General features: G+C 39.8%; 1 protein-coding gene across 4 annotated transcripts in view; it reads right to left on the bottom strand.

Moving 5' to 3' along the window:
* Window positions 1–15,123, bottom strand: part of SOAT1 (sterol O-acyltransferase 1) — a 57,628-nt gene that overhangs the window by 8,554 nt on the left and 33,951 nt on the right. For all 4 annotated transcript variants that reach the window (XM_079914374.1, XM_079914375.1, XM_079914372.1 and 1 more), the window contains 7 exons: window positions 5,478–5,626; window positions 4,245–4,304; window positions 3,410–3,517; window positions 2,256–2,538; window positions 1,225–1,303; window positions 585–666; window positions 7–52 (listed from right to left, as the gene is read on the bottom strand). In XM_079914374.1, the coding sequence (XP_079770500.1) occupies window positions 7–52; window positions 585–666; window positions 1,225–1,303; window positions 2,256–2,538; window positions 3,410–3,517; window positions 4,245–4,304; window positions 5,478–5,626 (807 nt within the window). The remainder of the gene's footprint in view (window positions 1–6; window positions 53–584; window positions 667–1,224; window positions 1,304–2,255; window positions 2,539–3,409; window positions 3,518–4,244; window positions 4,305–5,477; window positions 5,627–15,123) is intronic.

Consider the following 15,123-nt stretch of genomic DNA (forward strand, 5'->3'; position numbering starts at 1 on the left):
ATTTACCTGTGCAAACTGCATAGCCACATAACCCCATCTTACAGTGGGAGTCCTAAAACGGAAGAAACAAAATTACTTTCTAAATAAAGTAAATAAATGAACTTTTAAAAAGGTCCTCACAGTATCTTCCCACACAGAATATCTTTTTTTTTTTTTCTGTTATTTTTTTGCGGTACGCGGGCCTCTCACTGCTGTGGCCTCTCCCGTTGGGGAGCACAGGCTCCGGACGCGCAGGCTCAGCGGCCATGGCTCACGGGCCTAGCCGCTCCGCGGCATGTGGGATCTTTCCAGACCGGGGCACGAACCCATGTCCCCTGCATCAGCAGGTGGACTCTCAACCACTGCGCCACCAGGGAAGCCCCCAGAACATCATTTTTGACATAGGAAATACTTGTACAATTCTGTCAAGAATGACTGAAATAAAATCAGATTGCTAGAATCACGATTTGGGGTTTCCCATGCCAGCAAGAAAATTAAAACCCATTCCAACTGCTCTGTAGCCCTACATGAACTGGTCTACCTACCCCACCTCCTTCCTGGCACACTCCTGGTGCTACCCCATTTCTGCTTCATAATGCCATTACCTGGGATAGTTGTCACGGTAGATGAGGGTAGGAGCAAATAAGAAGTACAAGTACTGGTTGACTGTGGGTACTGGAACAGTGCCTGGAAAAGGAAAACTATGCTTAGACTGGAGGCTCTTCAATTTCTTTCAGCAAAACTGAAAGAGGAAAATAAGCACAGAATAGGGAAGACAAAAAGCTACCTCTCCTTAGCTCATGTTGTTTCTTCCTGCTCTCCCAAAATGATGACTTCTTATTCCTAAATTAATTGAATATTACCAATCCCTCTAAACTAAGTTACTCCTGTGACTTAGACATAACTTCTAGAGTTTGAAGCAGCAATTCAAGAAAAGTAAGCACATGGGGTGTAATGACTCTATTAACATTCTATACAAATAACGCAGAAGTTGCAAGAGTCTAATGATCAATGTTTTAAATTTGGGGAACCAAAGGTAAAACAGGGACAATCAGGAAACAGTGAGAAGGTCTTTCAGATCATATATACATTTTTTTCCTCCCTTCCCAACAGGTTTCTTTTTTTTTTTGGATCCTTGTATTTAAAATCAAACATAAATGTCTACAGAATGTAATATGCCATCCCAGTAAACACCAAAGGTTGAAATACCCTGTGAATAATCCTTTGACTTATGGAATTACATACTTGATTTCTCCTTGGCTGAATTGAGTACCCGAGGCACATTCTCTCTGACAAATGAGTGGGCCTTCATTATCAAACGAATCTACAAAGCAGGGGGGGGGAAAAGATGAATTTTCTTTCACTGTCTTGTCTCTTATAAGCAACCACAGAACAGCACTAGATTATAAACAAAGAACTTAATTTTGTATATACCAACTCAAACTCACTTTTATGGACTAAAACAAATGAAAAACAAACTCTAAAGAGAGACATGTTATTACTCAAATTATTTTGCAACTAACAGCACCATCTGTTACAGGTATATTACAAATTAAGAAATTAAAAGCCTGTTCAAAGAAAGTCTCCTGAAAGGGTCCTTGCCATCAGTCAAAAAGAGCATTACAGACAGCCAAACCGAGCATTACAGATAGCCAATAAAAGTCAGAAAATTCTGAAGGGCGTACAAACAAAATAAATCTTTTAGATGGCTATATGACAAAACAATGAATCTGACACTTCAAAAGTAGAGTTTTTAATTACAAAAATATTTTATACTTTAGATGGCTTCTACAAAAAGTGTTCAAGAACAAAATTTGAATTCATCCAGAACAGTTCAGTGTAATTTATTTCAATTATCAAGAATCAGAGAACACTGAAGGTAGAACGAATTTTAAAAGACAAGGTGATGGAGCTTCCCTAGTGGCGCAGTGGTTGAGAGTCTGCCTGCCGATGCAGGGGACACGGATTCATGCCCTGGTCCGGGAAGATCCCACATGCCATGGAGTGGCTGGGCCCGTGAGCCATGGCCACTGAGCCTGCGCGTCCAGAGCCTGTGCTCCGCAACGGGAGAGGCCACAACAGTGAGAGGCCCGCATACCGCAAAAAAAAAAAAAAAAAAAAAAAGACAAGATGATGTAGTTTAACACTTTAATTTTATAGATAATAGCACAAAGAACCAGATATGAAAATTTATCCAACTAATACAACAAAAAATAACAATTATTATTATTATTAACTAAGCATAGCATTGTACTGAGCAACACTCAAAACCTTACCTGTTCGAGTATAACAATGAATCGGGAAGCTGGTGGTAGTGTATACACTAATACAACATAAAGTGGTCCCAAACCTAGAACTCCAATCTGGAAGACCACAAAAAGGAAGCAATGCAAGACAGAATGGACTACTGGATGAGAACTCCTGTGATAGCCTCTGGCCCAGCGTTGAAACAGGAAATAGGGAACTGTAAGTGTACATAAGAACATGGTGCACCACGTCCACATAGCAACAGTAAGTTTGCCAAAAGCGTAAGACATGAGATTGAACTCAAGCACTAGCCTGGGGGAAAAAAGCACAGAGAAAGAACACATAAGTGGATTTTTAATAAGCACTGACTTATAAAATTAAAAACTTTCAGACCCAAAACTTTCAACTTTAGGAGACACAACAACGCTAATACACAGAAGTCATGGATGTAACACATGTGCTCCTAAGTCTCAGCTTCACAACTTATTTATCTATTTTCTAAAAGCTCTAGGATAATATGGTCTTTGAACATAAGATACCTAAACTACTAACCTAAGGTAACAAGACTCTGAATTTCTCAAAGATTAGATTCTCACATTAATACATTTTAAACTCTAAAATACGCTATGGCAAAGTAAATACCTAAAATATTTAAATAGCAATAATTTATGTACAAAAGATGATTTTGCAGAATGAAATAGTACAATTCGAAAATCCAATATACTATTATGTTTATCTCAAATTTTAATTTACTAATAAAGCACATAATTCAATGTATGATTATCACACTGTCATTTTTAGTTATAATTTGATTTTTATATTAAAAAAATCATGTTTTTCAAACGTTAAATTCCAATAACTACCTATTTTTAGAAACAACCTAAAATGCATACCATAGCAGAAAAATTGGTAAGTCGTATATACAATATTCTCTCATTTAGGAAAACTACCTAGAAACTACTAAGATGGTCTATTAAAATAGACCATTTTAAAAATAAAAGTCATAAAACTTCTAATATTCTTTATAGTTGTACTTTTCAGGAGGGAGAACTCTCACCCTCAAATCAGCTGCTTTGGGATTTTCTGAAGCAATTTAACCAAATCATCTTTTTTCAAAATTTAAATATAGTGAAAACTCCCAACACCCCATGCATCAACTAAGCAAACAGATATACTGTCTTACCTTCCTTCATCAATGTAATCTACTACAAGTGTGCTGAGAATGAAGAGAATGAGGAGGGCAATGAACATGTGATATATCGTTCTGATGTGGTCCACCTCAAACAGCTCACTGTAAATGTAGTTCCAATAAAATTAATCGATATTTAATTTTAAAACACCATATATTAAAGACTTTACTTCAAAGCAGTTCAGAAGATGCTTAATCCACACTCCAAAAACATCTCAAACAGTAATCACAGAACATTACTCATGAATATCAGTATTCTAATGAAGAAATCAATGATAAATAATCAATTCAGACAACATTTCAAAAGACACATTCATTACCTACTCAAAATGCACCTTTAATTTTCAATTCACAAATGAAGTTGCCACAATTAATTTACACTTCCTATTTTTTCCCCCATAAAATCTACACAATCGGGGTTCTAAAATAAGTAAATCTGAGAAAACTATCAAGTCTCAAAAGTTGGCTAGCCAAAGAAGAGATGAAAAAAATTTATGTATCAAGAAGACAGCACCACCGAAACTCTCTTGAAGTGGTTTACCTAATTAGAAAATTTCTGTTCTAGCAGCACAACTTCAAGGAATTTATCAGAGGACCAATAACCATTCTTACCTCCAACTCCTCCTTTGAAACTAGTTACAGAACCAAAACTTCAGAAAGGAGGAGCAAGAGATGGCAAATGTACAAGAAGAAGTATCAAAACCAATGTATTACATGAATACAGAACAAACCTATTAAACATTCATAGAGTACTCAGTGATTCTAACCATCAGAATAGTTTGATTTTTTTAAATGCAAATAATTAAAAAAAGCAGCTAAAAATACTCACTCTAAGAGAGATCGCCTTATAACAAAAATCTTTCCATGTTCTGGAGGTGCTCTCAGATCTCTGGGAAGAGCAAAAAATTAAAATATGAGTACTTCAAGTATTACAAGAAATTTAAACCTATGGATAAGAAAAGCAATATTACCAACTACAGCTTAAAATATTAACTGCCTTCTCACTATGACCCAGGTACTGTGTTAGGGTTTTATGCATGTTTTGTCATTTGCTTCTTCTGAACAATGCTGTGAGGTAGGTGCAGACATATCTGATTAGGAAGGAAGAGATGTTAGACAAACCTAACTAGAGCAGCACTCAAAAGGCCCCACAGCCCAGCCCCTATGGAGATGCATTCCTGGAATCACAGGCTGACAACCACTCTTCCTTCTCCTAAACACCCCTTAGGACAAGCCTCCAGCCATACTTTCCTCAGTTCACATACTATTTTGGTCTGTCCTCCAAAACTGCACTGATGTTTATGATACCCTCCCCTAAGGTCTTCCAACAATCCCTAACAGCCTCCTGATCTAAAAGGTTACCTCCAGTTACTAAAACCTCACATTTTAACATCTAACATTATCACCTTCTTTAGGGCTTCTTGCAGTACCATTAGCACTTCTGCTATGGTTAGCTATTCTGGTCAAAACAGGTCTCCAGAACAGGAGACTGACAGAGACCAAAGAGGCATAAAACCAAGGAAAGTACAAAATGGCAAATTAGCACACACTGGCCTTTGATAGCCTTCCCTCTACTGCTCTGGATGACTGACCAATTAAAATAACGTATACTAATTGCACTGTACTTTATTACAAGTACTGTATAGGGTACAATAGAGAGGCAGTATGAGACATAGTGAAGAGCACAGACACTGGGTTCAAATCCCCACTGTGTAATCTTGGACAACATTTAACTGCTTCGTGCTTCAGTTTCCTAACCTGTAATATGCAGTTATATTATGTGCCTCACAGGGTCATTGTTTGGTTTAAATGTAAAGCATTCAACAAGCGTTAGCTATGTTATTTTATAAGTCAGCATGGTCTTAAATGAGGTATGCATGTTTGTTATAATCCACGTATTAAGATGAAGAAACCCAGCCTTCAACTGTTTAAAACAGCAATACATGGCTAATACAAGGTAGTGCGGTGTGAATCCAGGCTTTTTTAGTGCAATCCACATTGAGACCACTGAGCTGTGCTAGAGTAGACTTGTGCATTAAAAGAAACTATTACTCATACTTACTTAGCTCTGTGGCTGTTCTCTCCTTCAAGAACAGAAAAGGATGTGAGGGTACAACCACCATTGTCTAATGATGCGGATTTTTCAATGAGATTGGTCACAAAATCATCAAAGTGACTGCCAACTTCCTTCATAAAAAAGGGCTTCAATTCCTAGAATTTTAAGACAAATAAAGGAAAGCATTAGGAGCTAACTAGCTTATGAGTTGTTGACATTTTTTAAAGGGTTCTCCTAAATAGAGCTGGATCAAAAGGAATCCATGATAAGTGAATTCACAGGAATAAAAACAGAAAAGTGATTTCTACAGCTGACCTGTAGTTTCAGAAACTGCTACTGAAAAAGCAACATGATGATTTGTCTTTTTAAGAATGTATACCCTTTGGACTTCCCTGGTGGCACAGTGGTTAAGAATCTGCCTGCCAATACAGGGGACACGGATTCGAACCCTGGTGCGGGAAGATCCCACGTGCCATGGAGCAACTAAGCCCGTGTGCCACAGCTGCTGAGCCTGCACTCTAGAGCCCACGAGCCACAACTACTGAAGCCCATGCACCTGAAGCCCATGCTCCGCAACAAGAGAAGCCACTATAATGAGAAGCCCACGCACCGCAACAAAGAGTAGCCCCCACTTGCCACAACTAGAGAAAGCCCACACGCAGCAACGAAGACCCAACTCAGCCACAAAAATTAAAATAAATAAAATAAAAATTTTTAAAAAGCATGTATACCCTTTTAGGCATAAAACAAAGTAATCACCTACTAAATGAACTCCTACGAATGATATACCAAAACAAAATAACAGAAATGCTAAAAATGACAGTATTTTTCTCTCTTCAAATTTTTATATGGAAAACAAAAATCAATATTATGTCACCATTATATAATCTTAAGTCCCCTTTCTTCTCAAGCAACCCCTTCAGTGCCAAGTGTCCAGTGTTTATATTGAATATTTTAAGTCATGCCATTTCTCTGTGATACCAACATTTATACAATAATGTATACTCCTACCTCCACAGCTACATATTTATCTAACTATAACACACACTTTTATAACACAGATTATACATTTTAACACTTTAAAACTTAGTTTTTGAAAAGTATGAGGCAAAAAAAAATTTTTCTTCGAATTATAATGGGCCACCTACTGTGGATGCTCAAATTGTAAATTGTGGTATTTTAAAATTGGCAGGGGCTTCCCTGGTGGTGCAGTGGTTGAGAGTCCTCCTGCTGATGCAGGGGACACGGGTTCGTGCCCCGGTCCGGGAAGAGCCCACATGCCGCGGAGCGGCTGGGCCCATGAGCCAAGGCCGCTCCGCAACGGGAGAGGCCACAACAGTGAGAGGCCCGTGTACCGCAAAAAAAAAAAAAAACGGCAGGACTCATCTACACAAAGGAAAACAAAGTGTTACTTACTAATTTTTCAAGAAAAAAAAATGCTCTCTCCTCTAACTATATTATTTAGGTTGAACCTAAAATATCTGAAGTAGCCTTTTTTCTGGATTCTGTTTTTGTTTTTGTTTTTCTGGACTGTTTTAACAAGAGCTTGGCCAAGTCTTTTAAAAGTAAAGCCTGAAAATATTAATGTATCTAATGGAACTATATGAAGGCTTTTCAAACTACTTCCTTCCAGAGTTCCCAAATGTTTTTGGGGTCCCGGGCAGTGAGAACTGGGCACAAAAGGCTTTCTGTGTTCCCCATTTTTTGTTTGTAGGAAATAGGCTTCATTCAGCCTCCTTGACCTTCCCTGAGTTCCAAAGAGAAGGTTCAAACAGCTGCTTATCAGGGAAGGGAGGGGATGCAGAAACAAGGGCTGAGCAGTCAAGGAACAATAGTGCAAGCCTTGGGACAGGGTCCTGGCTCCTCCTCAAGGAATATACTATATCTTTGAGCTCTTCTGCAGAACAAAGGCCCCCACCCAGATGGAGGATGGCAACCTTAGGCTGAGTGCAAGATTCCTGGAGCACTGCCCTGTTACCTCACCACCAACCAATCAGAAGGAAGCCATACACCCTACAGCCCTCACCCCAAATTTTGCTTATAAAAACTTCTACCTCCAAACTGTAACAAGGAAGAGCCAATTCTGACTCCAAGTTGGATCTGTTTCTTTTACTTTAACCTTTGCGTTTCGTTGCTTCTGTTATTATAATCACTGTCTATAGCTGTAAGCATACGTAATGGCCTGCCACAGGGAACCCTGTCCCTCTGTCTGTTAAACTAAAAGGCCTTCGTTCAGCTCACAGAGAGACATTCTGACCCTGCCCACCTTCATTCTGAAATTTTTCAATAGGCATGATGCTGTTACCGAGTCCAAGCTCGCTCTGCTCGCCGCACAACAGGCCAATAAATCGGGAGATGAGGTGTTGAGGCAAAGAATATGACTTTATTCGGAAAGCCGGCAGACCGAGAAGATGGAGGACTGGGGTCTCCAAAGAACCATCTTATCGGGGTCTGGATGCCAGTTTCTTTTATAGAAGAGATGGGGAAGAGGTGAGGAAGTAAAGTAAAAAGGCCATTCATCTTGCAAAATATGAGGGGTTGTGTTAATTTCTTCTTTTCTGTAGCCATTCACAGGTGGGCAGGGTCAGATTGTCTCCCTATGAACTGAACAGAGGAACTTTAGTTTAACATTCAGGCAGAGGGGCAGGGTTCCCTGAGTCAGTCCATTATGTATAATAACAAAAGCAACGAAAAGCAAAAGTTAAAGTAAAAGAAACAGATCCAATGAGGAGTTAAAATTGGCTCTTCCCTGTTACAATGCTTCCCTAACCAAAAACAAAACAAACACCCAAAAAAGGTGGCACTCGGAAAAAAAAGGAGCGGGAGGTGGTGGTGGTGGTTATTTTCTCATTAAGCTCTAGCACTGGACTGCTTAATAGATGAAGGTTTTTTTCAGGTACAAAAATGCTGTCTCGCGTAGAAATATACTAAAAGAGAAGAAGGGAAAGAATTTGTTCATTCCACTAAGTGCTAGGTGTAGTTCAGGGCACTGCTGCAGGCACTGGAAATACAACAATGAACAAAACCTAGTGCCTGTCCTCATGGAACTTAAAATTCCAGTCGGGCTAAACAGGACATACAGTATGCCAGATGGTGTTAGGGAAAGAAATAAAGAGAAGGATCTGGGGGAAAGAGGGTGCTATTTTTCATAGAGAGGTCAGAGAAAGCCTCAAAAATAAGATGACATTTGATAAGATGTGAAGAAAGTAAGAGGGCAAGTTAGTCGATAACTGTGGGAAAAGTACCAGAAGCATAAGGGTAAAAAGTCCTGAGGCAGGAACACCCTTGATGTGTTTGAGTAATAGCAAGGAAATAGGACATTATAGTTGAAGCAAAAGAGTGGTAAGAGTTGAGGTCAGAAAAGATGGGGGAGGGTGGCAGGAGAGGGGCTAAACCATGTAAGGTCTTAACACTTTACCCCCTATTCACATTAGTCCACTGAAATTTTATTCAACACTAAAAAAGGAGCCTGGAATCTTTTAACTAGGATTCCTCATACTCTGGATCTAGCACCCTTCCCAATTAAGTATCAGGTCAAGTAGACCAGAAGCATGGGGAAAAAAAACAAGCCATAATGATTGTTATAAAAAAATCAGTAAAAGCTGATACTTATCTACCCAACTCAAATTAAAAATACTCAACTTCTCACGGCACAACTTCTTGTGCCTTACTCACTACTCGCCCACAGATGAGCCGCTGCCATACATGCCCCAACACTTGCAATTTCCAAAGCCTACAGCAACCTCCTTATCCTCACCCTCCTCATCAATTGAACCATTCTCTTTTCCCCTTCTTTTTCTCCCCATATTCCAAAACTCCTACTGTAAGCAAAGAATGTTGCCCACCATTCCAGTTCTACAAGGATCAAGCCACTGCTACTGCAGTCACCCACCCTTGAGGGGAATTCAGGATGGAGAAAACAAGGAAGCATTCTGTGCTTTGGATATACTGACCCCTAGACAGTAAATTGCACACTAAGGAAAATTTTCAAATGGCCCCAGATTCTTGCATCTTCCTATACATAGAAAAGCACTAAAATCATTAATTTGAGATGTCTATTCTTTGTGATTAGCAGTAATCCTTCTATGCTTGACTACATGTTTTTCCCAGGCAAAAATCTCATATATATCCTGGCTCCTCTCCTGCCTCTTTTGAACAGTCTCCTCAGAGCCACTAAGAGGCTATTTCTTGGGCTATGAGGTTCCTGAATAAAACTTGACTCACAACTTTTCCCTTTTGAGTTGTTCTTTCAGTGGACAGTGAAACTGAGCAGGAACCTGCGGGGCCCTTCCAGGTATAAAAGTCTTCGTGTTTCCTGTTTCTTGTTTGTAGGAAAAAAGCTTGAGCCTCCTAGACCTTCCCAGAGTTCTAAAGGGCAGATTCATAGAGTTACTAATTAGGGAATGCAGAAACAAAGGAAAAGCAGTCAAGAAAGATAGTTCAACAATAAAACAGAGTCCTAGATCCTCCTCAAGGGATATACATGACAATCTGATACATATCTTCAAATTGTTCTAAAGGAACAATTCCAGGTGGAAGATGGTAACTGCAGGCTCAGACCCCAGACTGATCTCAACCAGAAGGGTGATTTGAGATTCCTGGAACAGCACCCTGTTACCTCACCACCAACCAATCAGAAGAAAGTCATACACCCTACAGCCGCCACCCCAAATGTTGCCTTTAAAAACTCTTCCCTGAAAACCATCCGGAGTTCATGTCTTCTGAGCATGAGCCACCCATTCTCCTTGTGTAAGCAGATAGGGTAGGGGGTCCCCGGAGAAAGAAAACTAGGCATGGCTTTCTTGACATATGAGAAGCCATTTTTGGCCTGAGTAATATTGTGATCTAAGCCTGGTCACGATGCTTGCCCTTGAACAGATCTCATAATTCATGATCTTAAGGGAAGTAAGGGAATGCAGAACAAAGGAAAAGGAGTCAAGAAACAATAGTCCTAGTTCCTCCTCAAGGGATATACATAGTATCTTTGAGTTCAGCAGAAACTAAGGCCCTCACTCGGGTGGAGGATGGAATAATGACGTTGACCCTCATGACTTCAACTAAAGCTTAGACTCTGTGGACCTTTGGCCCAATTCTATGCTTCTCAGCTCAAGCCCCTTCATGAATATGCATGTACCCTTAGCTTAAAGCTTCCCCAATTTTGCTGTTGGGGAGACACTGCTTTGGGAAAGATCCCCAGTGTTCTCAAAGGAATAAATCCTTCTCCCACTGTCTGCCTTGGTTGTGTCTTTTGGCTTGACACCCACCAAGCAGTGAACCCAGTTTTTCGCGTAACACTTGCTTGGTCCTTGCAATAAACTTTTCTCTGCTCCAAACTCTGATGTTTTGGTTGTTTGGTTTCACACTGCACCAGGCACACAAAGTTGGGTTTGACGACAACAGCATGAAGGCATTTCTTAATGCTGATGATATAAAATTCACATTTTATGGCAAGACGAGAAAGATTTAAACATAATATTTTTCTTTGCCTGTTTGGACCTCCTCCCTCCCCTTTACTGTGTATTGTGCATGTGCATTAACCAGACCTCCTTAGGAGATAACATTCCTTCTTAATCTCATCAAGGGTCACAACTCCTTAGGAGATAACCTTCCTTCTTAATCTTGTAAGGGGCCCCAAAGACCATGACCTACTACCTGCTTTTTACCTCTAGATCTGGATTGCGTAAACTGTCAATAATCTGTCATTTAAAGTACAGCCCTCTATCTCATAAACTTAATATAACTGTCTATGACCTCTCACGGGCAGACAGTTCTTGGAGCTTTCTGAGAGGCTGTTCCCAGGTTATAATCCTCAATTTGGTGCGAATAAAATTTTCCACTTCTTTCTTAGAAGGACTTACTAATTTTTTTCATCAACGATGCCTTTGTCTTCTTTCTCTATTAGGAATTAAAGTTGATTGAAGCTGCTGCCACTGGGACGCAAGGAAGAAATCTATTGTGGACACTATTAAGTTTCCTTAGCCTCCTCCTTTCATGTATCCAAGTACTGATAGAAATAAAGAGTGACTGCTTATTACTGTCATTCCCTTTGTAAGAGGGAAACACAGTACAAGAAGTGGTCCACTTCTGCCTTCTAATGAGTTCTTCTATTGCATGAAACTCGTGTTAATTAGAACTTCAAAACGTGACAATAAATCTGTCTAAAAATTTCTATCAGTAACCTGAAAAGGAGACAAGCTTATAGGCTTTCTAATTTACTTATCTTCTCAATCTCATCTCTAATAACATTAATTTCATCCAGCCCATGGACTATATGATTGTCCCAGCACAACAGATAGACAGAAGGACAACAGAAGAAAGGAGGCAGGCAGTTAACTAGAACCTAGAAAAGCAAGGTGCTTAGATAATCTATCAAAGAACCTCATTTTTAAAACAAGCAGCTAAAGGAGACAACCTCTAAGATTCTAAGAATGGGGAACAACCACCAAGAAGCAAAGATTCTACGGGTAGAACGCAGTGAAGGCACCACGAGTGATCGGAGACGAGGCTGGAGAAGCAAATAGGGTCTACAGTTCATGCAGGTCTTTTAAGGTTTTTTTGTTGTTTTTTTTTTTGCCATGTCACTTGGCTTGTGGGATCTTAGTTCCCCAATCGGGGATTGACTGATTAATTGATTGATTGATTTAGGCCGCACCGTGCCTTAGTTGCGGCACACGGGATCTTCAATTGCAGCATGCGGACTCCTTAGCTATGGCATGCATGTGGGATCTAGTTCCCCGACCAGGGATTGAACCCGGGACCCCTGCATTGGGAGCATGGAGTGTTACCCATCTGACCACCAGGGAAGTTCCCCCAACCGGGGATTGAACCTGGGCCCTCGGCAGTGAAAGCAAGGAGGAGTCCTAACCACTGGACCGCCAGGGAATTCCCCCATTTTAAGAATTTTTCATTTTATCCTAAGGGCAACTGAAAACCAATAATGTTTTAAGCACAAGGTTTATAAACATATTCAGATTTGCACTTCAGAAAGAGAAACACTTCTAAAAAGCCTTCCAAACAGAGGTTGCTTTGGACTGAGTCTTAAAATGTGAAAAGAGCAGGGTCGTTTATGGATAAAGTAACCCTTACAGAGGCATGAAAAAATTATAAAGTAGGCTGAGAGAAAGAAACACAAAATAAACATGTATACTCTGAGTAGAGTATAAAATATTATACTCTGGAACTTCTGGGTTGGTGAACCCATGGTGACGCAGGGAGAATGGCTCACTCAGAGAGCATGGAACCTCCGCACCCTTTCCCCATACTTCCCCTGTGCATCTCTTCCACCTGGCTGTTCCTGAGCTATTATATCCTTTTATAATAAACTGGTGATCTAGTAAGTAAACAAAAATTAAAAAACAAAATATTATACTCTGGGCTTCCCTTGTGGCACAGTGGTTAAGAATCCGCCTGCCGGGGCTTCCCTGGTGGTGCAGTGGTTGAGAGTGCGCCTGCCAATGCAGGGGACACGGGTTCGTGCCCCGGTCCGGGAAGATCCCACATGCCACGGAGCGGCTGGGCCCGTGAGCCATGGCTGCTGAGCCTGTGCGTCCAGAGCCTGTGCTCCGCAACGGGAGAGGCCACAACAGTGAGAGGCCCACGTACCGCAAAAAAAAAAAAAAAAAAAAAAATAATCTGCCTGCCAATGCAGGGCGACACGGGTTTGAGCCCTGGTCTGGGAAGATCCCATATGCCGCGGAGCAACTAAGCCCGTAAGCCACAACTACTGAAGCCCGCGTGCCTAGAGCCTGTGCTCCACAACAAGAGAAGCCACCGCAATGAGAAGCCCGAGCACTGCAACGAAGAGTAGCCCCCGCTTGCCGCAACTTGAGAAAGCCCACGTGCAGCAACGAAGACCCAACGCAGCCAAAAATAAATAAATAAAATAAATTTAAAATATATATATATACTATACTCTGACTCCACAAGGTCATATCACTAGTTCATGAATTACTTGTTTCTCTGATTTACCGTCTGGCTTTGCACAGAGAATCTTTTAACCTCACAGTGGCATGGAACCAGAAACCTGACCTTTTCGGGCAAAGCAAGTAACACAACAGAACAGGTAATACAGTGTTTAAATTGAATCCCCAAGAGAGGGCTCCCCTAACAATTCACTCTAACGTATACTGCATCTTATTCTTTTCCATCATTGTACTTAATACAATCTAAAATGCTTTATATTTCTATTTTTTGGTGTCTTAATGTCTATCTCCCCCACCTGACTTTAAAACCATGTCTATTTGTTAACCACTCTACAGTCACCTCTCAGCAAAACAACTGCCAAGACTGTAGGTGTTAAATATATTTCCAAACAGCTTTTGATATCAACTCCTGCCCCCGAAACCCCTACTCATACCACTGCTTGCTTTATTCAGTATCTATTATAGAGCAGAAAGTAGGTATCTAAAACAAAACAAAACTACATAGCCCTGATTTCTCTGTGGAAAATATAAAGGGAAAGGGACTAAAAATCACTACTGTTCTTATTGTTGATAATGGCTGTTAATAATTGAATGACTGCTTTATGCTAGATACTCTCTTAGGGCCTTTTAAATATTATTTCTAGTCTTAAAACAGTCTTTGAAGTAGGCAATAGAATTCCTATTTTACATATGAGAGATCTAAGCGTGAACAAGTCAAGTGATGTGACTTACCCAAGGTCACCACTTGTAGGCTATAGAACTAGGATCAGAACTCCAGTCTATCTGACCTCAGAGTTCGCATTACATTATATTGCTTTCCACTGTACTTTATATAAAATAGTTTCTATATGATTAGCACCATAAGCCAAAAAAGTAAAACCTAAAAAGTCAATGATGTACATACATGTAGCCTGAAAATGGTAGGTAATCTAGTAAAAAGGTGTTGTTTGGCTTAGTTCTATTACAAACATTTCATTTGCAGGCATCAATGTAGAAGAGGTTTAAAGTCCTAAACAGTGCACTGTAATAAATTCCCCCTACATAGTCAAAAAAAGTCTTGAGTATAACTGTTACATAATCCTTAATACAGGAAGCCAAAGGTTCAAGATAAACCAGGAACTAATCAGATTAGAGCTCTGAATTTTAATCCCTTTTTATTTAAAATAAAATTCATCCTGGGCTATTTCCCAATTTAAGTTAGACTACAATATTCTTGATATCATATTGTTATCAGTCTAAACTGAGCTGAAACACATTTATTTACCTTAATCTACTTAGGTAGCTCCTGCATCTTAACTATCCAAATGGTATACATTACAGTTTCTCATCATCACTGCCTACCTCCTTCACTTCATTAGCCATTATTAAATACTAGAAAACCAGAAAGGAGTAAAAATATTACATTCCCAGTAGTTACCATATGATACATCTGTACAAATGACTATCATGAAATAATTTTTTAAAAATCACATTTTCAAAGAATATTTTAACACAAAAAAAGCCACAAAATGATGTTAAGAAAAATATACAACTGAATATATAAATGGATGCTGATTTTGCTAATGTATCTGACACACATGCCTGCATGTGTCTACTTGGATCTGTGCATACGATATAAGAAGGAAAACAAATTACGGGAGAAAATAAACCAAAATATTATCTCCAAGTGGTGGGCATATGGGTGGTGAGTGTTTCCTTTTTATACTTTGTCTCATAAATTTTCTGCAATG

This window comes from Stenella coeruleoalba, assembly GCF_951394435.1.
Source record: "Stenella coeruleoalba genome assembly, chromosome: 1".
In the NCBI taxonomy this organism is placed as follows: domain Eukaryota; kingdom Metazoa; phylum Chordata; class Mammalia; order Artiodactyla; family Delphinidae; genus Stenella; species Stenella coeruleoalba.